General features: G+C 37.4%; 2 protein-coding genes across 2 annotated transcripts; one reads left to right on the top strand and one right to left on the bottom strand.

The window, feature by feature from the left end:
* Positions 1–355: 355 nt before the first annotated feature.
* LOC137406213 (piggyBac transposable element-derived protein 4-like) lies at positions 356–2,230 on the bottom strand. The gene is made up of 3 exons (XM_068092747.1): positions 2,132–2,230; positions 1,634–1,784; positions 356–1,515 (listed from the first exon to the last, which is right to left on the bottom strand). The coding sequence occupies exons 1-3, from the start codon at positions 2,228–2,230 to the stop codon at positions 356–358; spliced, it is 1,410 nt and encodes a 469-aa protein (XP_067948848.1).
* Positions 2,231–4,617: 2,387 nt separating this feature from the next.
* On the top strand, positions 4,618–26,284 carry LOC137406666 (serine/threonine-protein kinase PAK 1-like). The gene is made up of 13 exons (XM_068093278.1): positions 4,618–4,725; positions 5,413–5,498; positions 6,653–6,750; positions 7,897–8,053; positions 9,189–9,250; positions 9,408–9,482; positions 12,137–12,291; positions 15,497–15,776; positions 18,969–19,068; positions 19,232–19,328; positions 20,292–20,391; positions 21,689–21,826; positions 25,656–26,284. The coding sequence occupies exons 1-13, from the start codon at positions 4,664–4,666 to the stop codon at positions 25,734–25,736; spliced, it is 1,491 nt and encodes a 496-aa protein (XP_067949379.1). The 5' UTR covers positions 4,618–4,663; the 3' UTR covers positions 25,737–26,284.
* The last annotated feature ends 404 nt before the right edge of the window (positions 26,285–26,688 follow it).

Below are 26,688 nucleotides of genomic sequence, written 5' to 3'. Positions count from 1 at the left end.
GATGCAAATACACCTGACATGACAAACAAACAAAGTTAGTTCTCTTCCTCTCCTGTGGAGTGCTGCACACCTCACAGTTCCGTGCTTCTGACCGATGAGCTACCAGATGAGGTTTGTGAGAGAGTCGTTCCATCAGATGTACAGAAGGTCTTCCTGATCTTCTTGCTGGTTCTTCAGCAGCCCCAATGTCAGCAGCAGCCTCGCACAGTTGATCAACAGGTCGGTTCTTGAATTGAAGCAAGGTTAGTTTTGCATCTGGATGTGATAGGCAGTAAAGGATGTAGCTGTTTGCCTGGGCTACTTCTAAAATCCATGTGAATGCCCTCTTCCACCACTTGATGGTTTTGCGTGTATACTACCCATAGTATGACAGAATTTGGTCCATCTTGTCACAGCCGCCCATAAAACTGTTGTAGTTGGCAATGACAGAAGGCATGATGACAGTTTCTCGATGCTGTTGAACCTCCGTCTGCCCAGCGTGATGAGCAGTTGTTACTAGGGTGCAGCACTTTTTCGCCTTTTTATCTCTCCAAGCGACACATAGGATGGACTTGTCTTCCCTGAGGTAGTTTCTGTGCTCTCTGTGCTGCAGCTTTAGCGTTTTTTTTATTTCTAAAGGAAAACCAATTCGGCTGACATTGAGGGTGCCGGTGTAATGCATGAAGTGGCTTTTCAAAAAGGTAATCAGTTTCAAAGATGTATAGTATCTATCAGCGTAGATATGGTGTCCAGGGCCCAGTGTCTTGATAAGATAGTCGAACACTCTAACAGCTTCTCCGCAGTCTTTATCCAATTCCGGATCATATGACGTGTCAGCACCAAAATAAATCAGCAGGTTGTACACATACGAGGTGTTGCTGTCACACAAACCAAACGTCTTGATGTGATATTTTGAAGGTTTGCTCGAATTGTACTGTTTGCTAGACCACATGCCGTTATAGCCAATCACCATCTCATCGACAGCTACTTCTTTGTATGGATAGAATGCTACTTGAAATGATTCTATCAGTTTGTTGACGAATGGTTCTATTTTTGCTTTGCCTTGTGAGCCGACCTCAGATGCATGCAGCATAGTAGAATAAATTGCCTCAAACCGGTCTCTGGAAAACATGCTACCATACCAAGGTGTCTGGTGCACTGCACCAGACGTCCAATAGTCTCGCATCCTAGGCTTTTGGGTGATTCCCATAGCTATTAGCACAGCCATCAGTTTCAGGATGTTTTCCTTGTTCACTGGCGTCCATTCATTGAAGCGACTCCTCCTTTTGGCAGGTCTGTTCATTGCAAGTTTCTCTGTCACATAGTCATTGATGTTTTGCACTAGCTCATCAATGATGTCGTCTGTAACAAGGGTTCTGAAGCAATCAATGACACTAGCATTGGTGAGGTCTTGCTGCACTCCAGATGGCCGAGCAGGTATGAATCGGTAAGCTAGCTCGGGAGCAGAATTGTCATCAGCAACAGTCCAGCGAGGCAACGGAGCAGCATTACGCGACTGAGATGCTTGTCGCTGACCTGCAATCCGGTTCCAGTACAATAAAATGAAACCAACATAAAAAGGAAATACATTTGGTCAGCAATAAACAGCAGAAAGACCATTCAGAATACTACTGTCAAAAAATTATATACATACCTAGCAACCTTGGTCGCCCTCGACGGCCTTGCCTAGGTATTTGGGTTGCTGTTGCAGAAGTACTAGCAGTAGTAGGAGTAGAAGTGAGTGGCACTATGTCCTCTGTATCAGTATCATCAGTACTATCAGTACTGGAGGCTTCTTTGTAATTCTAAAATTATATTCACCACAAGAGTTGCTAAAACTGAATAACTCTATGCTTATTGCACATGATTGCTGCTACATACTTCTGTAGCTGTTACTTGTGGCTCATTTGATAGATGTAGGAATGTTAGTAGTAACATTACTCATTGCGTGTACTAACAACTAGCCACCATTCCAATCTACTAAAACATTACTACTAGCAACAATCTATTACTACACCAATTACTTATAATGCATTGCTAGTGGTGAGTGATGAAGGATCAATCAATTATTATTATACTTTATTTCTCATCAACTACAATATAACTACTAGCAACAATACTAACCACCACTAATCAATGACTGTGTGCTTACCTCATCATCTGAACTGTCCAGTATATTATCTAGAGCAAATGAAGCATTCAGTAATGCTCTGGCAGCTGAAGCTTTGCGTGGCCCGTTTGCATCAGCCATGCTAGAGAATGGCTTTGGAGTGAATTCAAGGACGACTCCTGAACTTTTGTGAGCAGAATATTTCAGTTTGTGGCTTTTTATGACCACCCCAACTAAATGTAAACTACATACAAACTTGGGCAATCTTCCAGCACAGCCTCAAACCAAAACATTATAGCCTCAAATAAAATATTAATTAATTAACATCTCTATGGTAACACGAAGCCACTGACGGTGGCTTGCCGGCATTATTGATAAAACATCAAGCCACTGTGAGTGGCTTGCCGGGCTGAATGGGTTGAGAGACTTTAGTGATTGGTGTGATAAGTTGGAGTTGCATGTATATGCTAAGTTGCAGAAGGTTGAAGACTCGTCGGTTTCATCTCACTTTTTCATGGTCAGACCAGCCTTTGAGGTGTTTGAGTAGCTATCAGAGGAAACCAAAAAGGATTACAAGTTAATTACAACAATTTAGCACACAAATGGAACTTGAGAAAATACCCTTTTCACTGACTCATCAACTATGTTAGCATGGGTGAAATCTGTAGTTATGAACACACATAGGCCTAAAGAGACTGGACACAGTCAGATGGTAGTTAGGTGGCTAGGAACAATTACCCAACTCAGTGACAAGTAGACTATAGTTTGACAGTAAGCATGCAGTTGGTCAACTCTGCTGAGATTTGTGCTGGTCGGTTGACAAAAGTAGAAAGAAAGTGGCTGGCTAGTGGCGTGGCGTGCCGTGTGTAAACATAGCAGTGCAGCGTGTGGTCTGGAATACGATGTTCAGCGAATATATAACGGGCATCAACTTGAAGTGAAAAAGACATTCTATTTAGCTAAATGCAAGCTGAGTACCGATATACAGTTGAAAACTGTTGAAAAAGTAGTAAAAGAATGCCTGACATGTCGTCAAATTGATCTTACCCTAATTAAATGAGAAAAGGATACCTTAGAAGTACCTAAAACACTGTGCAAACAGTGACCGCAGAAGCCATTCCTGTTTTGAACTCACAGTTGATGTAGATGGTTGTCACAAACAGGATGGTGTGATTAGCCATGAGCTAGTTTGGGGTGATGGAAGTAAAAGTGACAATAATGGGGTGAAGAAGTTCATGAAAACACTGACGATGAACATGACAATGTTCAAGAAAGGCTTATGCAAGATTGTCGGCTACAGCGGTGGACGGCAGATCTTTATGTAGCCTAGTTTGCTTATGTTGAACTGCTTGCTATGTATAGTTAGTAGTCATAAATTGTATATATTAGGAGTTGATATATTCTTCATAGGTTTGTAGTGCAATTTATTGGGGCAATCATGTTTAGTTAAACCATAACTGTCATGTAGAACTTTTATTGTTGTATCTAGATAAATCAGACACGCTGATTCCGATTTTGTACTTAAAATAAATATTGGTCCACTAGCTTTCAAAGTCATGAAGGCTTTTCTAAAGCGTTTCAATATCCGTCTCGAAAACAACACAATCGTCACAACAAGCTCCACCCATGAATATGTAACGTAGCCTAGCTTTTTAGGAACGGAGGTTAGAGATGTTTGGTCTGATTTAGAATAATAGAGATGGGTGTCTTAAACTCATTATTATCTAAATTAAGCCTTCAAAGTAATCTCATTCTTTTACGAAAGGTATATAAAGTATTTAAAGTTTATTCTTATAAGTTATTGCTTTCACTTTTGCCACTTATTTCTTTGAAAAATGATATTTAATTTTTTACCAAAATTAAATTTTGTTTCAAATCAAACAAGTCTTTCTTTAAACTGGTTAATTAGCCTGGGAGTCAGTGTTTACTTCAAATATGAGGCTTTAATCGCTTCGAATATTTTATTCTAACAGTTAACAGGCTGTTACAAATTGATACAACTAGCCATGTTATTATGATCAATAATAAACTTCTACATGTAGATTGATCTTGAAAGATGTTTTACAAATGATTTTACAAAAAGCTGGCTTTCAGTTTCAGGCTACAGAGGCTACAAATCTGTAACATTGTTAGTTTCGTTTCTGGCATGGTATCATAAAACAAGCCAAATCTAAATAGCCAAGACAATTTGCTCATATCAGAAGGATTTAAGCTGCAGACATTCTATAATAACACATGGCTTTTCCAGGTTTTGGGCTTATTTCGCTGCTATTTATTTATTCGTCACATCTTACTCTCAGCCTAATGGCTGACTATTTCATATGTGAATTGATCATTAATCAGATTTGTCATCCAAATGACTGATCCAACGTTGGAGTTCTTATTCTCATAGTTATACACACAATCTGTTCGTAAGATCACCTCATAATTGAATGCAGTGGGTGAGCAATGACTATGTAGTACCTTGTTATCTTCGCATGAGCAATCAGCCCAATCACATTGTCAAAAGTATGTTTCTTTTAGTAGACAGTTCTCAGTTTGGCATACAGAGAACAGATTACAATAGCCAGAGTGATGGCGGATCAGTACGGGGATACTCCCCCGGCCCCTCCTGTGCGCCTTACCAGCGCCGCTAGGTAATGCAACAATATTTTAGTTAACTTTTTGGTTTAATGTCGTGATGTAATGATATTTTTATTGCTAGAGGAATTGTAAAACATGTATTTGTTATACTATTTACTCCTCTCCTGGTAAAAGAATAAAACCAAACTTTTGTCAAAGCGAAGGTTTTGAGTTGTTTGAAGGAGTAACTTTGAGATACATTCTGTTAGACAGATATACTCTTCTCTTAGGATTAACTGTCAGTGTAGTTTGCTATCTCCACAAATGCTTGGTAAATTGGTTGGTAGATGTTATTCACGTAGCCTCTGATCTTTGTAGACTAGAGTTCCGTCGTTTTATCACTCTTGTTTCACGGCTTAAACTTGTTCCCCTTTGCATCTGCTCTGCAGACTCTCTAGGTTGCGTAGCATATTGTCATCTGACTGCTGTTGATAGACTGTCAGTTTAATGTCTATGTGTGAGTGATTGAAATAAGCAAATGTTTTTAAGCTTAGTATTTGGTAAAAATTGGATTTATTTGTAATGATATATACATCATTATATATTTATTTATAATGATGTATACAGTATATATACTGGCTGTAGTATCTTGTCTAGGTTCGACCCAGAGAGAGTAGGGTCGCCTTTTCCATAGTAATAGTTTCTCTGGTCATTTAGGTGTATGCTAGGATTTTTTCTAGAATAACTTTGGCTTGTTATAGGGATCCAATCCCGGTAGACCAGAAGCCACTGCCCAAGGAGCCTGAGTCGGAGGAGAAAAAACCAAAAAAACAGAAACAAGTGAAATGTAACTGAAGAGCTATAGACTATTTCAGACTAAGTTTGTCCAGTTCCACGCAAGCTGTCAGCTGCGAGTTCAATTCTGCCCTAATGATTCCTGTTACAGAACTGTTTTTGGCAAGCGTAGAGTTTTGTCTTAACAGTCATAAGTAGGCTTGCATCTGATTGCTACCCGGCATACCATGATGCTCATGTTGAAATCACGCTCATTTGGAGTTATTCTCTCTCAATTACATACATTGCCATCATGAGTCTTGAACATAAACAATCTTACAAAAAAAATTGTATAAAAATAAAATCAAATGAGTTGAATCGTAAAACTGTTTAGCTCATTTGCTTTGGTGAAAGCTGAGCAAATAGTGTATGGCAGTATTTTGGTCAGCTTTTTAGAATAACAATGGTCGAAATTTGAGTTGCTGGCCGTAATACTATACAAGTAGTGATAGGTATCTTTATTCATGGATATCATAGCAGGTGTTTAGTAGTAAAAACACTTCAGTAAGGTCACAACTGCTGTGAGGTTCACCGTGCTCCCAAAAGTAAAGCATTAGCAATAGAAAGTGAAAAAAAGTCAGCGTTGGATAGCTGTTACGTGTAATTGCTAATATGGTAGAATATTTTCAGGTTTTATTAACACTGTGCAGAGCGAGTTGACCTTTTAGGTGATGTACTCTGCGTGTACTCTGCGTGTACTGCTGAAAGTCTTATTTGTTTTATAATAACGTATTTTGTAAAATTGTTGGTGGATTTACAATGTTATGAATCACAATAAGTTTTATGAAAAGCAAGAGAATTACTCAAGGGGATTCCTGAACACTTATATAGACTGTAGAGACTCTTATAAATATTGATTTCATGTTGATAAAACATATTATTGGAAACTATTTTCTATTTGATATATTAGCCATATTGCTGTAAGCTAACTGTCGTTGCACTTTTTGTAACAAATGTTTTTGAGTGTCGAGGCTAGCATGGTCGAGTGAGGTCAGGTTATTTGTGAACGATATCCTTCTACATTGTATGTGCCCAGGTTCTTCTGTTATATTGTTTATGTCTGAGCTGGCGTGTCATCATATATCAATGATGAAATATACTAAAATTTATTTTTTAGCTAAGCCAATGAGTGCATATTTTAGATAAGCCAATCGGTGTATATTTTAGCTAATCAGAAGAAACAAGAAAAACCAGTGATTTCCGAACCTTCCAACTTTGAACACACCATCCATGTTGGTTTTGACCCGCTGACTGGCGAGTTCACGGTAAGTTTGCTGCCTCAGTCCATTTTTTGTTAGAATATCATTAGAAAACATTGAGAAACAAATGGACGATTTTATTTTACGAATGACCCTACAAGTGAAGACTTGGAGAGTGTTTACGGCACAAAAAACAAACTTAGCATGGCAAATTCCGCTACAGAATACAAAATACGCAGAACCTCTGTTAACTGGGATGCTACTTTCTTACATGTCGGGAGGGTTCTAAAACTATGCGTCTAAACTAATATTCTTGTTGCCTTGCTCTGCGACATGAGAACTCAGTCAAAGGTGCGTAGACAAGCCGTGTGATGGGTTGAGGCTGTCTAGTAACAGTTTCATCGCTGCAAATAATCAGTAAAGCTAATGTTAGTACGATGAATGCGAATGTCTCTCCAGTACACTTATTAGTATTATTACCGACTATCACAGTATGTGAACAGGGGGCGAGCTTGGAAACTGACAATCAAAATTTATTATGGTTACTATGCCAAGTCAAGCTTGTCACTCCGAGACATTTTAAGAGAAATACATCTTAAACTTTTTCAAAGACTGGTTCACGCTATACCATCGTATTTCAGCGTTGATGCCACAATACTGCGGTAATCATCGATAATAAAGATGTTCACACTATCACAAACCTATTCTATTTGCATCAGGAAATATGCTGTGATGTAGTGTTCCCATTTCTCTTTTTAAATGTTCACGATTTTAAATTTTTGTTTTTGCGTGCTGGAATTAAATACTAGTCCCGCAGCGACTATCATAAACGAATATGAATAAATCACGTTATCCGTGACCCCGAATTACTAATGCCGCAATGGTTCACATTTGTAAGGGCAGTCCTCGATCCTCGGCAAAATATCAGGAAAGTTTGACAGCTGCAAACTTTCACGACTTGTCCACGTTGCTTCGTCGATACCATCAGTTCACGGTTTACATAAGCGACGATGATCGTCCAAAAGAAATGTTGACAAACGGCGCTATAGTGTGAATCAGCTTTTAGCCTAAAAATCTATCCAATTGTGCCCTGTGACATCAGACGTAATGTCTAGCAAACTTCAGGTGGTAGCTAACTGATGTAGACTCAAGGATATGCAGTTTGTTGTTTCAAAGGCTGCACGTATACCATCATACACCATTGTGTTGCAGGGGATGCCTGAGTCATGGGCCAAACTGCTGCAGGGCTCAAACATCTCCAAAAATGAGCAACAGCAGCATCCTCAAGCTGTCCTCGATGTCCTCAGGTTCTATGATGGCAGCAGCAAACAGCCGGAGACGACCAAGTACATGACCAACTTCAAAGGAGGTGCCCTTTGTCTCATGCTATTATGTCTGCGTCAAGTATTTGTTTGTTGAGATTTCTTACTAGCGAGAGAAGTCGTCTTCTTTTTTGCCATGGTTACATTTCATCTGGATGCTTGGCTGCTGATCTCTCATACTTGTGTCAAGACATCAGCTTGCTTTAGATCAGGGGTTCTTAAGCGTGGTTTGATCGAATCCTAGTTTTCTGGTGAGTTAGCCTAAGGGGTTCGACGTAGACCTAAACACTTAAGTAGTCTCTCAAAGGCAACAGCAGAAGGTACACTGATTTTTAAGGTTATGTATTAACGAAAGATGTAATTTGTTGTGAGTTCATGCATTGTACTGGTTTAGTTCTACGAACACCGTAATGTTAATGCACAGTTCATTCTGTGCACATATAGAACCACGCCATAAATGTAAAAACATTTTACTTTTCAATATAGAAGGGTTCGGTGGAAGCGCATATAAAACTGGTGTGGGCTCAGAACGTCTAACAAGGTTAAGAACCTCAGATTTACTCTCATGAACTCCGGTCAAATCATCTTCATGTTTGTTGAGTCACTTTTCTCTATTTGCCGCCTCTCTATTTTATTCCTGAGTCTCTCTTTTATGTTTAAACCATCCGCTTGTCACTAAATGATCTTTTCCTCGCTGGCTGAGCTATCGGCTTGCCTGTCGTCTGAATATGTTCTCTGCAATTATAGACTACTGTCATATGATGGCTGTTTGTGTGGTTCAGTGGCGATACTGTTACAAGGCTCGCTTTCTAGCTAATATGAGAAAGTCAGATATGGCTTTATAGCAAAGCTTACAGCTCGAGGATAAACACACTATTTTGTTATTAACAAAATCTTCTCTGTGTTATACCAAATTTTTAGTCATGTTATGTATATGAAAGCTTTATCTAGAACATTTGTGGCAGTCCGTTTCTGCGCAATAAACCATAAAGGTTAAAACACAACAGTTACTTTGTGTAAATCTTTTGTGATCAGAACACGGATGACTTTGAAGGATAGAACATTAAATAGGGTAATGTTGGTTGCAATGACCTTTTGATGTGTCTTTGGAAGACTAGAGCTCAATGCACCCAACTTTTATGTAGAAACCTTTAGTAAACAGCTGTTTAATGTTGCTTGTAGGACCAACTGGGAAAATAGCTGCCGGTCCCAAACTTCAGCAGTCGCACATAGCTGTTACACCTGTGAGTTTTACATCTACGACGAGCTATTTTTTACTATTTCAATTTTGCAACAGACTGTTGAACATTATTAATCAGAATTTAACACTTTGCTATCGATAGTACAGGGTGTTATTACTCCCAAGATTTGTCTAGACGGATCTTTGTGATGATTTTGTAGAAAACCAATGAGCCTGTGGGTGGGGATGATGCTCCTCCACCTATTGCTTCGCGTCCAGATAAAACTAAATCTATAGTAAGTTTGCTTACATATATCTAATCTCTGCACTGTCAGGTCTTACAATTGACTAATGCTGCCCAATGTCAGCCATTTTGGTGATGCCGCGTCAGCAAACATGACAAGGTGGTGCAAGTTGTTAAACGGGCCACAGCTGAAGTGCCCATTTTCTACAGTTCAAATTCAATCCTTATATCACGTTTCATTATATATATTTATATATAAATGTATAATATATATTATATAACTATAATATATGTGTATATTATAATTTTATATATATAATATATTCATATATAAAAGATAAATATATCATATATATATTTTTTTAAATGTTATCAATATCCTGTGTTATTATTTTGTTATTTGTTCTTTTATTTTTTCTACAAGGCCTGATTTGCTTTTATTGGTATTGGCCATTTAACTAAAGCTAAGATCAAATCATGAAGCTGTTCATTACAGGTTTATGATCAGGAAATCAACACAATTCACTTCCGAAAGCCCAAACAACAGATATTAATATATTTACTAAGCAAACCTCATTCTACTTGCTTCATCGAATAATAGAATATCGCTATATTACAAAATCAAGTAATTTAAAGGATTTAAGGATTGCTTTGTTAATGATTGATTAAGCTTGATTTGTCCAAATTGATTCTGCAAGTGAAAAATATCTTCGTTTCCATATTTATGAAAAACTCTGATATTGTTAGTCGTAATATACTTTATTTACCAAGAAATAGCTTAAATTGAATAGCTATGTCTACAAAAATTACTTACGAATAACACAGGGTATGCAACTCCCAATCTATGCGCTGCTCATGATTATATTAAGGTCAGCAACTTTGCGTTGAGCAATAGTTTTTATCTTCATGAAATAGGCATCAACATGTTTAAGAGTTAGTAAACACTCATACGAAGGAAAAAGGTAATCGCTGTCATAAATAAGTCTAATGTTGAGTGTAACAAGAATATTATTAATTGGTCATTTCTCCTCGGAAAAAAAATCTCAAATGCTTATCAATAGGGTTAGTAATGCTATTTTATCAGGTTGGTGCTTGCATTCAAATGATTGGTTGTGATTTCATGTTTATGAACTTGAAACTTGATTATTCAGCATAGATAGGGCATAAGTGTGAGAATATGTGGTCTATGTGGTTTTACCAAGACTTAGTTACTTTCAATTTAGAGTTGGTGTATCGTGGCACTTTTTAGTGAATCCAACATAATCTGCTTCATGACATCTTGTCACGGTCACGGATACATCTAAACCGGAAGCCTATTAATGAGCTTATTTTCAGCTCCATAAATTTCTTAGTGATGCCAAAATATCAAAGTTAAGGGTTTTTGTTTTAAGTAGAGGGAAAATGCCATATTTTCTATATCATATTTTGTAGGTAAGCTATGTAATGCTTTGGTAAGCTGGTTTCCAGATATATCATATTTATAATATTACTGGCAATTACATAATTACAGTCATGGTGAGAGCCTGTAAATTATTATAAAACTTTTATGCAATCCGCAACTAGTAAATACTAAATAGTAATAGTCGACATTGAGAAATTAAATTACATTATAATGGTGCGCTTGTGTCATGATAGTCGGAGTTGTCACCTCCACACTACCAAAAGTGTGATGTTAATATTAACAACCCTACGGTTACTACTGGTGGTCGATATGGTTAGACTGTTAGACTTCCTCTCTCTGGCGCTGTTGGTTGTTACATTTAGGGTACGAATAGCAGGAATATAAAGATATTAGCTGTTGAAATGAAGTGATAAAGTGGATGTGAATATGGTATTTTAGTTTTTCCCTAACAGACACTGCAACTGGTGTGTTTCTATGTTGGTTTTTCAGACATCACATGTTACCACGTCATTCAGGGTTTAATGCTAATATTTCCACAGTCCGAAGTGTTTCACATAGCGAGCAAAGTTAACTTGTGTCTTTGTTAAATCTATCCAAACTGTACATTATTCTACTCATCAAGTTTGGTTGAATGCTACACTGACTTGTAAACCCGAGTCTTTAGTACCTGATGTTTCACTGGAGGCATAAATAAACCCAGGTGATCACACACAAATAGCTAAAGCGATAATTTCAATGAGTAGTGTCAATACTACCGATCCCTGTTCCTCGCTCCTGCACACTATTCCTCACCAATGGCTACCTGATAAAGTTTGTGTCACCCGCTCTGTATGTGAAAACCATGGTGATGCTGTAAGTTAAGGCAGTTCTCAAGGTTAAACATACATGGCAATTATAAGCTTATTAGCGAATACTGCCCAAAACTAAATGGCCAAACGATCAACTATGCGAATCGTAAATATATTATGGAATTGATGCTACAAACATTATGTTCGATAGTCTGGTAGTTATAAAGTGGTGATAAGGTAGTGAGACTTTCACTTCCTCCACACACAAATGGATGATGTATTTGTACATCTTTTGATCAGTTGGACTGCATTACAGTGGCCAAAATCATGCGTTATGTGCTTTCTATAGATCATGTTGTGTTGTACATGTTCAACAAGTACAAAGGTTGTCTTCTCTTGTATGTATCCTTTAGCGAATCTCATTTGTAAAAGGCGGGCAGCCAGTTAGAGTATGTAGGAAACTATGCAATCATCTGAAAGTTTCTCTACTATCACTGATGTATAAATTACTTTCAGTATACACAACCGATTGAGGCGAAACCAACTGCTACTGGGGAGAAGGTGAAGAAAAAAAAGATGACAGATGCTGAAATATTGGAAAAACTCAGAACTATTGTGACTATGGGTGACCCTAACAAGAAATACACTGACTTGCAGAAAATAGGTCAAGGGTGAGTGACCTTGCTGCTCTGCTTATTCAAAATCCCATTGGAACGCTCAATGCTGATGCTGACCGGTTTGATACAAATAAGTGGAGATGCGCCCTTTGTGCACTACGCCCTTTGTGCACTACGCCCTTTGTGCACTACGCCCTTTGTGCTCTACGCCCAATGTCGGCTTATCTTTGTCACTTGCATCCATAAGCTCGACCGTTTCCACTGCATATGAGATATTTTGCCAGAGTTACAAATATTCTATGTATAGCTCAAGGTGCAGTGGCATAGAGGTATAGCTCAAGGTGCAGTGGCAATAGAGGTATAGCTCAGGGTGCAATGGCAATAGAGGTATAGCTCAAGGTGCAGTGGCATAGAGGTATAGCTCAGGGTGCAGTGGCAATAGAGGTATAGCTCAAGGTGCAGTGGCAATAGAGGTTTAGCTCAGGGTGCAGTGGCATAGAGGTATAGCTCAGGGTGCAGTGGCAATAGAGGTATAGCTCAGGGTGCAGTGGCATAGAGGTATAGCTCAGGGTGCAGTGGCAATAGAGGTATAGCTCAGGGTGCAGTGGCAATAGAGGTATAGCTCAGGGTGCAGTGGCATAGAGGTATAGCTCAGGGTGCAGTGGTATAGAGGTATAGCTCAGGGTGCAGTGGCAATAGAGGTATAGCTCAGGGTGCAGTGGCAATAGAGGTATAGCTCAGGGTGCAGTGGCAATAGAGGTATAGCTCAGGGTGCAGTGGCAATAGAGGTATAGCTCAGGGTGCAGTGGCATAGAGGTATAGCTCAGGGTGCAGTGGCATAGAGGTATAGCTCAGGGTGCAGTGGCAATAGAGGTATTGCTCAGGGTGCAGTGGCAATAGAGGTATAGCTCAGGGTGCAGTGGTATAGAGGTATAGCTCAGGGTGCAGTGGTATAGAGGTATAGCTCAGGGTGCAGTGGCAATAGAGGTATAGCTCAGGGTGCAGTGGCAATAGAGGTATAGCTCAGGGTGCAGTGGCAATAGAGGTATAGCTCAGGGTGCAGTGGCATAGAGGTATAGCTCAGGGTGCAGTGGCAATAGAGGTATAGCTCAAGGTGCAGTGGCAATAGAGGTATAGCTCAGGGTGCAGTGGCAATAGAGGTATAGCTCAGGGTGCAGTGGCATAGAGGTATAGCTCAGGGTGCAGTGGTATAGAGGTATAGCTCAGGGTGCAGTGGCATAGAGGTATAGCTCAGGGTGCAGTGGCATAGAGGTATAGCTCAGGGTGCAGTGGTATAGAGGTATAGCTCAGGGTGCAGTGGCAATAGAGGTTTTTGTTAGCGCAAAATTTTTATTCACTTAAGCTCAATTTTATGTTATCACTAATTCGGATTTAAAAATTGATTTGGTATTTTCTTGAAGTTTCTTCAACAGATTCACTGAATGATCATGAAGCGGGTTTGTTAATAAAAACTAACAGTGTTTGATCAGGAAGTTGAAAGCCTAACTAATGTGAAGACTAAATTTATAGAAGTCTTATAATATTATCAAGTTAATAAGTGATTGTTATATTTTATGTGATATTACTCATATAATATATGTGATATTAATAATATGATATATGTGATATTACTCATTAATTTTGGTGATATTACTCATATAATATTAGTGATATTACTCATATAATATTTGTGAAGAAAATACGCTTTTTTGATCTTTATTGAAGGACTTTATTTGTTTGTAATTTTATGATTTGCTGTTTTTTTAGGCAGTTGTCTCAGCTTTTTTTGAGGAATTTTATAACTATACACGATTTGCATTTTTATGATGCTTGAAAATATTTGTGTTTACATTTGAACTAGATTCACAAAGGAAGAAGATTAATATAGTTCATTTTTTCCAAACATGTCACAAAAAATAAAATTACTCGTACAAAGTTGTGAAGTAGAAAAGTTTGAGCACTTTAGAAGCATTCATAACTTTCCTTAGTCTAGGTGTAAAAAGGGCTTCTCTTTATTTAACATGGTTCCTGAGAACTGAACTATATTTGTCTATACCTTTTTAAGATCAAAAACTAACATTCAAAATCCTTTTTAATAGTAATAAGATTTTGTCTCTCAACTATTTTCCTTGCCCTCGATTTAGTTTTAGTTTAATTCTATTAAATAAATGGTGTAACAACTATGGCAGGGCTTCAGGGACACATTGTACCAATATACAGTGCACCAATATACAGTGCACTCTCGGGATACGATTTTACTCCAGAGATTGGCGTCGTATGGCGATAAAATTGTATGGAGGGGTATAGAGACCATTGTAATTATATAATGCAAACATCCGGTTAAAATCATCAAAATTTTATGTAAGTACTATACATGTTGAAAATTAGGAACAAAAATATTTTAACCTTAGTAACTATAGTTACCTAGAGTGACTTTAGTGTATTTATTGGTTATGTTCTGCATTAAAATGTAACGTTACAATGTGCTATGTGCAGTACGTAACATAGAGATTTCTCACCTTAGAGACAGACATATGTATATCTTAAATTTTTAATTGAACTTAAATGAATTTAGCCTACTACACACACTTAAAGCTGAGTTTCAGTATTTTTAATTATTTTACGAAACTGTAACTTTTTATCACTAAAAGTTATGTTTCTGGCTTCGTTTTCGCTATAACTTCAGCGGATCTCATAAAACATTTTTCAACGTGATTCACCAAGAAAGCCCCGAGCGATGCTGTTCTCGAAAATGTTCTGTTCAACACGTAATGAAGTGGATTTTCGTTAGCAGTGGATTTCGTGGATTTTCGTTAGCAGTGGGTTTTCGTTAGTGGATTTTCATGAAGAGAAGTTGACTGACCACTGACCTTCTGTTTGAAGGGATCACAACTCCAACTTTGCTGCTGGTTTCGAAGGAAAATCTTGCCTTTTTTCACACAAAAAATGCTGAACCAAGAGAAGTCGGTCATTGTGTCTTTTTCAGGCATTGTGAAGATGTTTTTGGCGAATAGCATTTCGTTGTCTTTGTCATTTCGTCATACGTAATAAGCACTGCCAAATTTGAACTCGAGTGAAAATTTTGTTGAATTTGTAGGGTGAAGTAAGATTTGTATGGCGAGATGACAAAATTTTGTAAGGCAAAAAAATCGTATAACAGGGTAATCGTATCCCGAAGGTGCACTGTATAGCAAATAAGATGTCTACTGGCCGAGAGGCTCATTCTAGTATATAAATGGTGTTGTAACATCTTTGGCAGGGCCTCAGGGACAGTGTATATAGCGAATGAGGTGTCTACTGGTCGAGAGGTTGCCATTAAACAGATGAATTTGCAGCAGCAGCCAAAGAAAGAACTTATTATCAATGAGATCATAGTAATGAGGGAGAACCAGAACCCTAACATAGTTAACTACCTCGACAGCTATCTGGTTGGGGAAGAGCTCTGGGTGGTCATGGAGTACTTAGCAGGGGGATCACTCACTGATTTGGTCACAGAAGCCGTCATGAATGAAGGACAGATTGCAGCAGTTGTGAGGGAGGTAGGACAACTCTCGTTCAGCTGATGTTCACTTCATGTTCCCTCCTAATTGTGTCCATGGTTGGCCGATAATTATTTATTTGATGTTATGCGTATCATATTGGCTCCATTATCCTCTATCTCAGAAGTTTGCTATTATAATGTTTTTGGGCTTAGAAACAAGCCTTTTGTGTTTGTGTCACCGTGTATGGTGAATGACACCATGGCGGTGTTTGTGTCACCGTGGCAACTATAGCTTCAGAAAGAAGAACAGACAGATATGGCTCTTATTATAGTAAAGAATATTAAAACTAGAAATTCCACTGTTATACAGCCCACGACCAAAGTGATATTGGAAAAAGAAAGGGTACTGATGGTTGAGAAATGCAATATTAGCAGTCAAATAGGATAACTGCAATGGTAGCTTTAATGTACTGGGTGTGGGTGTTATTATATACAACAAATAGCAATAATGAAAGGAAAAGATTATATGTTTATATCTCTCCTGCAAAAAGAGAAATGCAATGTTGGCCAATATTAGAAGTAAAATGCACTGATATTATTAGAATAACCAATATTATTTATATAGTAATAATATAAAACCAAAGCACAATTTTTTTTGCATTTCAAAACGGCATAGCTAACAATATCACGAAGTTGTGATATTTATATAGATTTTTAGAAAATCTGTACTACGTAGTCATTGTTCCGTAGTCATCCAAACTTATAATTAATTATTGTAATAATCTCATAAGAAACGTTAAAAAAATATCATCGTCATTTGCTTTACTGACACTGCGTTGGACATCAGTTAAAATGCGAAAGTATCCAAATATGTCAGCAAATGAAATTGAAAATGAAAAAATTGAAATCGGCAAGAATGAAATGATTTCTGTACTCCTATGTTAATTGCCAAAACCTTTGGCAATTCGACAATGCTATAGACTGGTGAAAAGTGCACGTTTTTTTTTCGTGAAACGCGCAAGACTTTATCGTTCTATTATCTGTCCCTCGGCGTTTCAATTTCCGGTCTTAACTTTTATTAATCCAAGCTTTTCAAGCGTTTTGTGGCGACTTTCGTCCAAAAAGAGCTGTCTATTTGTGTAGAATCCGATCAGATGGGTTAATTTTAGGAATTTGCGGTATCCTTTCAAAGGCTTGGTAACATATTTAAATAGGTTTATATGCGTATTGTATCATTATTATACTTTAACGACTTTAATGAAAAATAGTTAAATTTGTTGATAGGATTTCGTTGCAAGGGTTTGGTGACGGCCGTTAACAGATAATTTTTCGGGAGTTGTGTGCACATGTGCATTTATCATAATTCTCCCAATCAATCGTTTCACTCTTGTTTGGTCGTGGGAATATTACTTCAAGCTGTAGACCTGAACTACTGTACGTAATTTAACTAACAACAGCAATAATGAAATATGTTTATTATATCTCTGAAATGCAATATTAAAAGTAAAATATATTGTAATATACAGTTTGAAAGTTGGTTGTGTTGAATGTAGAACGGTTTTGACAGCGATATGTAACAGAAATAAATATTAATAAAATAAATATTTAACTATCTCAAACTTATGTTTTACAATAATAAAATAAATATTAATTCAAGCTGTAGACCTAACCTACTGTACGTAATTTAACTAACAACAGCAATAATGAAATATGTTTATTAAATCTCTTATTATATTGAAATGCAATATTAAAAGTAAAATGGCAAGCTGCTGTGTAATACACAATTTGAAAGTTGGTTGTTGGTTAAAATAAATATTAATTCAAGCTGTAGACCTAAACTACTGTACATAATTTACCTAACAACAGCAATAATGAAATATGTTTATTATAGCTCTGAAATGCAATATTACAAGTAAAATATATTGTAATACACAGTTTGAAAGTTGGTTGTGTTGAATGCAGAACAGTTTTGACAACGATATGTAACAGAAATAAATATTAATAAAATAAATATTTAACTATCTCAAACTTATGTTTTACAATAATAAAATTAATATTACCAAGCTGTAATTCAAGCGGTAATTCAAGCTGTAGACCTAACCTACTGTACGTAATTTAACTAACAACAACAATGCCAACAATAAAAAAATATGTTTATTATATCTCTGAAATGCAATATTAAAAGTTAAACGGCAAACTGATGTGTAATATACAGTTTGAAAGTTGGTTGTGTTGTGATGAATGTAGAATGGTTTTGACAGCGATATGTAACAGAGAGCAAGCGTTGGCATTTACGCGTCTGGAAGTTTTATGCAAACTGGAGTGAAATAAAGAAATATTCTTGTCATAAAAGGGCGTTGTAGTAACGCCCTACCTTGTAGATAAAATGTTAAGAAATCTGGCTGATGTTCTAGATAATTTGAAAAACCTTCGGTAATTGGACAAAAACGTAGGCTGATAAACTGTGTACCACATTTTCGTACCTGTAAATCGGTCTACGCCTCAAACAGTACACAAACAGTACACAGTAAACAGTTCTACTATCTGTCGCACGGCTTTATAGGCGTTCGTAGGTCGGTCGAAACTATTAATAAACCAAGCTGTTCAAGCGTTTTGTGGCAAGACTTTATCGTTCTATTCTCTGTCGCTCGGCATTTCAATTTCCTTTTCCAAGGTCTTAACTTTTATTAAACGAAGCTTTTCAAGCGTTTTGTGACGATTTTCGTCCTAATAAATCTGTCTATTTATGTATAATCCGATCAGATGGGTTAGTTTTAGGAATTTGCGGTAACCTTTCAAAGGCTTGGTAACATATTTAAACAGGTTTATATGCGTCTTGCATCATTATTATACTTAAACCACTTTACTGAAAAATAGTTAAATTTGTCGATAGGATTTCGTTGCAAGGGTTTGGTGACTGCCGTTAACGGATAATTTTTCGGGAGTTGTGTGCACATGTGCATTTATCATAATTTTCCCAATCAATCGTTTCACTCATGTTTGATCGTGGGATCACCGACTAAAACCACAGTGCAAAGAAGAGGTGGTCTAAATATAAATCTCTTGCAATCAGCTGTTTCACCTTGGACTGTGTTATAGCTTTGTAACTCACGTCTACACGGCTTTATTCTCGGCTGACTCTTTCAAATGTAAAATCCCTTAGACATTGAATCTTGGTGGGATATACTAGCTAGTAGTTAGCCAATTTTGCTTGGCCAATGCATCAGTTTGTCTTGACATTTGTTGACAGGTGTGTCAAGCTCTAGAATTTCTTCATGATAATAATGTCATTCATCGAGACATAAAAAGTGACAATATACTCCTTGGCATGGATGGCAGCATTAAACTAAGTGAGTTCTCAGGTTTTTCTACTAGTGGACATATCACTTCTGTGCTGTGTATTATGTCACATAAGCTAATCATTACATACTCATAGGTACCTTCATTAAATTTAGACGGTTCAAATGCCCAACTATACCTCCTCCTCATACTTGTTTTCATTTTCTCTTCCAGCCGATTTTGGTTTCTGTGCTCAGCTGTCACCTGAGAGGAGAATCAGGGATACAATGGTTGGAACACCGTATTGGATGGCGCCAGAAGTTGTTACCAGGTTTGTTCTTCAAGCAGTTTGCGAATATGGTTGTAGCATTGCCTATAGGATGTGGGGCAGAGTATATTTTTATAAACTTGTATATAAAATATATTCTGTATATATCAGATATATACAGAACACATTTGATACATGCAGGTATTGTGTTTGCCAGCATTTTAAGTAGGAGAATAGGGATATTGATTAGATATGAAAAATTCTTTTGTTTTCCATCCTTCAGTTTTGCTACCTTACTGTAATCAGCAGGGTGTACAGGTTACTGTAATCAGCAGGGTGTACAGGTTACTGTAATCAGCAGGGTGTACAGGCTCCTGTAATCAGCAGGGTGTACAGGTTACTGTAATCAGCAGGGTGTACATGTTACTGTAATCAGCAGGGTGTACAGTTTCCTGTAATCAGCAGGGTGTACAGTTTACTGTAATCAGCAGGGTGTACAGTTTACTGTAATCAGCAGGGTGTACAGTTTCCTGTAATCAGCAGGGTGTACAGGTTACTGTAATCAGCAGGGTGTACAGTTTCCTGTAATCAGCAGGGTGTACAGGTTACTGTAATCAGCAGGGTGTACAGTTTCCTGTAATCAGCAGGGTGTACAAGTTACTGTAATCAGCAGGGTGTACAGTTTCCTGTAATCAGCAGGGTGTACAGGTTACTGTAATCAGCAGGGTGTACAGGTTCCTGTAATCAGCAGGGTGTCCATTTTTGCTTTCTGTTGAAGAAACATTGCTTATGTGATTCACGTGTCTAGCAGTGGTCTGCCTTTGTAGCTATCACCATCTTCATCTTACGATTCGTGAAGGGCGATCAAGCCCTGCGGAGTGAAGTTATTTACTGTGATTGTTTTTGTTTACATCTATTATACAATTCAGATTTTGCAAATTTTATATTAGATGTGTATTTCTTTATTTGAGGAACAGTTATAGTTTTCTAAATGTTGCGTAGAAATGCAAGGTTATATAATTGTAGAAAGCAGTATGGTCCTAAGGTCGATATATGGTCACTTGGTATTATGGCCATTGAGATGATTGAAGCTGAGCCTCCCTACCTCAATGAAACGCCTTTAAGGGTATGTTGAGTATGCCTCCAAATATTGCATGGTAGAAATACACACCAGAAGTCCTTACTTAAATAAGGTGCAATATCTTTGCTTTATTTCTATCATTCTATGTTTTATATTTTTTGTTTTTGCCTTCAGTCTCTGCCCTTTGATTTATCCAATGGCGATGCTTAGATAAACTTCATATGAAAGTCATATGTAAAATTGGGAATTGGCTCAAATCTGTTATTCTATGTTAGAAATACATATGCCAAGGTAACTGTAAGATGTTGGGCCAGATGCCTATTACATGTCTAAGGAGACAGAGATTCAGAGTTGAAATGGAGTGTTGGGTGGCACAATTACTTTTATTATCTGACGTTGTTTTAGTTTCATACCAGTTGTAGGACAAATACTTGTTTGATTTTGCCGAGTAGCATGTTTCATCCAATATGAATTTTTTTTAAATGTAAAAGTTATCTGCTCTTTGCTAATTTTTTGTTAGTAAGCACATACGTAGGTCATGCGTGGATTTTCACCAAAGTCATGCCATTTCTGCATATTCAACATTGCATCGTATCATTATTAAACACTCTTTTGCTGTTTGTAGTCAGTACAAGAACAGTGCTTGTTTTTTCTCAAAACCTGATTTCAGAACAAGTTGTTCGCTCTGGCTACTGCATTGTTTTTAGCCCCGGATCTTACAAAATGCATTTAACTAGCTGTGCTACCCGGCGTTGCCGGGTATTAAGAATCAGCTCATAAACAATGAGAGGTAATGAGAGTTGCCTGCCACTTGCTATTAGTCTGGCACATTGTCAATGGATAATTTGAGTAAGCTTACTAATAAGAGCTATCAGCTTCTCGTTACGTTGTGCCATCACCCTGCAGAGTAACGAAAAGCCGTTGTTGCGTATTTGCTTCCATAAGCCGACATATATTGCCTAGAGATCTATCAAGCTTGTGTGACTGGTATAGTGAAGCATCGGATTGGCGAACCGGAGGGTCCGAGATCAAATCTTCTGCAATACAGATTCTTTATTCCAAGATTTTAATAGCTATAACGGGAACAACTCACCAACATTGAGAAATATATATACAGATATTGCTCAATATTGAGTTTCCATCTCTGCAGCTGAACTGCCTTCTCCTTCTGTTGTTAAGCTCCGATATACGGAAGCCAAAGCCTTGTTCATCTCATCTTCATCAGAAAAGACCATGTTCGCTGATTAGTTTATATGCTTGCTAGTAATATAGTGGGATAATTTATCCCTTACCATCTGTTTCTCACCAGTTGTCTCCACTTTATTAAACTTTCTGAATTTAGGCACTCTACTTGATTGCAACCAATGGGAAGCCAGAGATAAAAGACAAGCATAAGTTATCTCCTGTGTTTCAAGACTTTCTTGACAAATGCCTCGAAGTGGATACAGATAAAAGGTGTTCTGCTTCTGAGCTTCTCCGCGTAAGTGTGATCAGCATCTGGTGTAGCTGAATATTTGTCATCTGTAGTGATCAGGGGAAGAAAGGAGCAAGGCTATTATAATGGGTAGCTACGTGTTATCAGTAGTGTTCAGGGAAGGGAAAGGAGCTAGGCTATTACAATGGGTAGATAGTGTAGAACCTCTAATTGAACGCCACCTCTATTTAAACGCCGCCTTTATTTGACCACCACTTCGAGAGAAGGGTCGAAAAATAGAGCGACACCATCTATTTGAACGCCATCTCCATTTGGCTGCCACTCTGACTATCTTTGATCTTTATGATCCCATGATATCAAGTGATCAGTAGAAAAGTGTCCACAAAATTGTATTAATAATGAATCGTTTACATTAATAACAATCAATTATTTCGTTGTCCAACTCTAAAGCGTTTCACTTTTTTCGTTAAAACTTCGAAAGCAACACCATAGAAAGAATCAATAATGGTCTCAGGCTAATAGTACTTCCTTGTTTAACGCGGTCTTGATAATTCAAAGTACATGTACCTATATCAAAAAGGTTTAAATTAACGATGGTGGATGAACTTTGAAAACAACACCATAGAAATAATTAGTATCTGTTTCAGGTTAATAGTAGTTTCTTGTTTACCGCAGTTTTAATACTTCGAAGAACATGCATACAAAAAGGTTTGCAATTTTGGGGCAAAGATTACGTTTAGCGAGCAAATTTTTACTTGTTGCGTTTGTGCTAAATGTAGCGTGTAAAAGTTTTGCTCTGTCAAAAAATTTTTGGATGCTAATATGGGCTAGTTCAGCAGGGCAGAAGAAATGTTGAGACCAGAAGATATTGTGGAAGATATTGGACAACTAGAAGATGTTCGTTCCATCGAAAGCAACAATCAGAAAAAAAGCCATAAATAAACAGATTATGGAATACCTTGAGAGTAAGGTACTGCTTAACGATGGGCAATATGGTTTTAGGAGAAAGCGCAGCACCAAGGACGCACTAATTAACTTCACTAATAATTTTTTTAAATCTTTAAACGATGGCAAATGTGTTCTTGGCGTCTTTCTAGATTTTAGTAAAGCCTTTGACACAATAGATTATAACATATAGAGCGCTAATATTAAACTAGGATTCTAGATAATCAACAATGCCCGGGATGCTAACGCCCGACCAATACCAACACATGTTCTGGGTTAGTTAATTATGCTTCAATAAATATACTGTCGTTGATTAAGGTAATCAAATCACATCGATTAAATTGTGACCTGCAGTTGCGTGACCCTAGGACTATATGTCAATCGCACTTTTGCGAGATCACGCAATGCTTAAAATTAATTAGTCTCAGTTGTGCCCCTCAACATCACAATAAAAAGATGGGGCTATTGCATAATATCATCGGGAAAACATATTATGGTGCTTGGAATCTGAGTTATTTATCATAGAAATAATCTACACGTGAAAAGCTAATGACACTGATTCCTTTGTCATCTTTATTGGTTCTCTGGAGTTGTCCTACCTTTGCCTGTCACTAGCGTCATTATCACAGTTAATAAATATAAGCGGTAAGCAATAAAATAAGCGGTAAGAGCACACAACACTGAATATGAAAATTGTGACGTCACAATTTTCTAGCCTTATACCATCGAACATTTCTGCGGTAGAGCTCTGGGAAATCCTATAGACACCAACCAATGTCTGTCTCACCATGTCAAACAATGGCTCATTCGAAAGTCAAGACTCTGATGTATTGAAATATATGATAAAAAAATTATGTAATTTATGTGTTTTAATAAATGTGCACCGAAAAACCGAGAAATTTCTCTACCAGCTGATATCTATTGCTTGCAATTAACCTGCGATGATATGCCTGTGTTCTTCTTTGCAATTTGCTGGCATTTTCAATTTTTATTTCTTTCTACATGTAAGTCTGAAGACATTTTTATTTTATATCAATATTCAACACTGTTGGATAAAACTCATTGCACTCACTGATATGTTTGCTACAGTTTGCAGCCAAAACTAGCTTTCTATGTGCAATAGAAGTGGAGTTATGAGCATCGATTCGTCATAAGCTGTGTTAAGATAGCCGCAAGGATGCTTGCTATTAAATAACATGCTATAAATCTGCATATTTATAAATTGTACAACAATAATCTATCAAATGATACAAATTTATATTTATGAACAAGTGACATAAACGAATCATACTTATATTACATGCAGAAACAAAAATTAACATTTTTAAAACAAATATTTTCATTGTTTGCTCCAATGGTCGCGTTTTGATTGTTGCTTTCGATGGAACAAACATCTTCTAGTTGTCCAATACTTTCCACAATATCTTCTGGCCTCAACTCTTCTTCTGCACTGCTGAACCACTCGATATTAGCGTCAAAACAATTTTTTTTAGTAGAGCAAAACTTTCACGCGCTGCATTTAGCAATAATGCAATGCGTAAAAGTTTGCTTAGTATATGTAACCTTTGGTCCAAAACTTGTGAACCGGTTTTTATACGCATGTCCTTCGAAGTCTTAGGACCGCGTTAAACAAGAAACTGTTATTAGCCTGAGACAGTTAGTAGTTATTTCTATGGTGTTGCTTTCAAAGTTCCATCTACCATCGTAAAATTGAGCCGTTTTCTATATGTAAGCTACATGTACTTTGAAGTAGAAAGACCACGTTAAACAGAGAACTACTACTAGCCTGAGACCGTTATTGATTATTTCTATATTGTTGCTATCAGAGTTTTAACGAAAAAAAACAAAAAGCTTCGGAATTGGACAACGATGGAATTAATTGTTATTGATATCAATGATTCATTATTAATCCGATTTTGTGGACACTTTTCTACTGATCAGCTAATAATATGGGCTCGTAAAGATCAAATAATATCAAAGTGGCGGTCAAATGAAGGTAGCGTTCAATTGGAGAGTGGCGGTCTATTTTTCAACCCTTCCCTCAGGGGGTCGGTCATTTGGAGGTGGTGTTCAAATAGAGGTGGTGTTCAATTAGAGGTTTTACAGTACTTGGATTACGTCGTATTTCACAAATACTCTATGAACCAGCTGTATTGTTATGTTAAGTTATTGCTATCACATTTGAATGACAAAATAATTCGCTCTAAATTATCTCTAGCGATATTCTGTTATTTCTTCTTCTGGTTTGTACCTGAGTAATGGTCAGAGGCCTCTGATTGACTCCTGCATGGTTAGCTCACTCGTTAAAACTCAATCACTGTTGCCTTTTTGTTGGACCATGCTCAAGTAAACCTTCCCGTGTCATAATTAGGTCAACTTTTCTGACAGGAAACAACTAACCGTTGCTATAAGATTATTTTTGGTATGTGATCAGTTTAGTACATTCATGAGACAAGATATGGACTAATAAAATCATTGCTGACCCTTGATGACTTAAATCTAATAAGATGCAAGTCTGGCTGAGGGTTTGGTAGCTTGTAACAATTTAGTTGAGACAAGACTAGATGAAGGCTCTTAGTCATAACCGATCTGGTGCTCTCGGGTTTTGGCTAAAAGTTGCTTGAAGGGATCAATATCAACATTTTTCTCTGTGTAATCTGTTGGCCATCCAGCGAAGAGTTCAATGGCTGTTGTATTGGAAGGATATGCTAGTCGTCATAAGTGATTTATTCTAGGGAGTGGAAGTAAATCAAATCACTAGGAAGATGCAATGAATAATCTATGGTGCAGCTGCAATCATAATATTTATACGAGCTTAATCCCTCTCTAAACTTGCATGATCAATAAGGTCAGCCATCTAAACTTGCATGACCAATAAGGTCAGCCATCCACAGCATATCTTGAATAAAGTGTGTACTTAATGTTTCAGCACCCATTCCTGAGACTATCTGTTCCATTGGCAAGCCTCAAGCACGTCATTAGGGAAGTGAGGAATCAACGAATGCATTAACTATTCTTATTGGCTCAGTATGACTTTTGTGATTGGACCCAGGTGCTCCGCCTGCTGCGACAAAACATGATGCACGTGCAGGAGTTTTCTTCCTTTTTGCTTATCTTTTTCTACTTTCATTACCGCTGCTTTCTTGATCCCATCCCTAGCTAGTTTGCTATCCTTGAGTAAATTTATAGTTTATCTATACTTTTGGAGTTGCTCCTCCATTGCTGTCCAATTTTCTAGTATTTTCTTCACGTATCTGCCATTTTTTTCATATTTTATACATTTGCTTTGACAACATGGTTAGTTAGTTGGCTACTATTCTAGTAGCTAGTTGTCATCTCACCAGACTGTAGTAGCCCAAAGCACAATTCTCCAGTCTTTAATGTTGATTGAGTCAGCAAGGGTCAACAATGACTTATTTACCCATACCTTATTGGGAAATTTTTTTATAAGGCAAACTTACTTATTTTTTGAAGTATTGTTGGTCATCAATCCTAACTGTCTTGGAACACTAATCGCTAAAAAGCACAATACAAATTTGCATTTTCATACGCGTCTTGTCATGACAGCTTGACTAATTCTTTTTCCTAATGCATTCAATTTTGGCAGAAACTGTTTGTCTCAGTTAATGCATACATGAATTCTCATCAAGGATTCTCTGCTGCTTTGGATACAGCCAGCTAAAGAATTTTCTTACATAAGTACAAGGCAGGTGCAATATCTTAAGGTTTGATTGATGCATTTATCTACTTTTTTTACAACCAATAACTGCTTCAATGCGATGAGCTCGACACTTGAGCAATAATTATACATACACATTTGCTTTTCTTTTTGATCAGGCAGATAAGTGAATTCATCTGTTACTTGAGAGTGAGTTATCATGACACCACTAGTTGTCGGCTGTCTGTTTCTCGTTATTGATAAGGCTAATGTTTTCAAGTAGCAGTGTTATGCGCCTCTATTC

Source organism: Watersipora subatra, chromosome 10, assembly GCF_963576615.1.
Source record: "Watersipora subatra chromosome 10, tzWatSuba1.1, whole genome shotgun sequence".
Classification (NCBI taxonomy): domain Eukaryota; kingdom Metazoa; phylum Bryozoa; class Gymnolaemata; order Cheilostomatida; family Watersiporidae; genus Watersipora; species Watersipora subatra.
This window is presented reverse-complemented; position numbering and strand designations above follow the sequence as displayed.

Coding starts and splice junctions, on each gene's coding strand:
- LOC137406666 (XM_068093278.1), top strand. CDS start 4,664: ATGGCGGATCAGTACGGGGATACTCCCCCGGCCCCTCCTGTGCGCCTT. Junction 8,054..9,188: donor CATGACCAACTTCAAAGGAG/GTGCCCTTTGTC, acceptor TGTTGCTTGTAG/GACCAACTGGGAAAATAGCT. Junction 15,777..18,968: donor TTGCAGCAGTTGTGAGGGAG/GTAGGACAACTC, acceptor ATTTGTTGACAG/GTGTGTCAAGCTCTAGAATT.
- LOC137406213 (XM_068092747.1), bottom strand. CDS start 2,230: ATGGCTGATGCAAACGGGCCACGCAAAGCTTCAGCTGCCAGAGCATTA. Junction 1,785..2,131: donor TGGACAGTTCAGATGATGAG/GTAAGCACACAG, acceptor ATATAATTTTAG/AATTACAAAGAAGCCTCCAG. Junction 1,516..1,633: donor AGGGCGACCAAGGTTGCTAG/GTATGTATATAA, acceptor ACCGGATTGCAG/GTCAGCGACAAGCATCTCAG.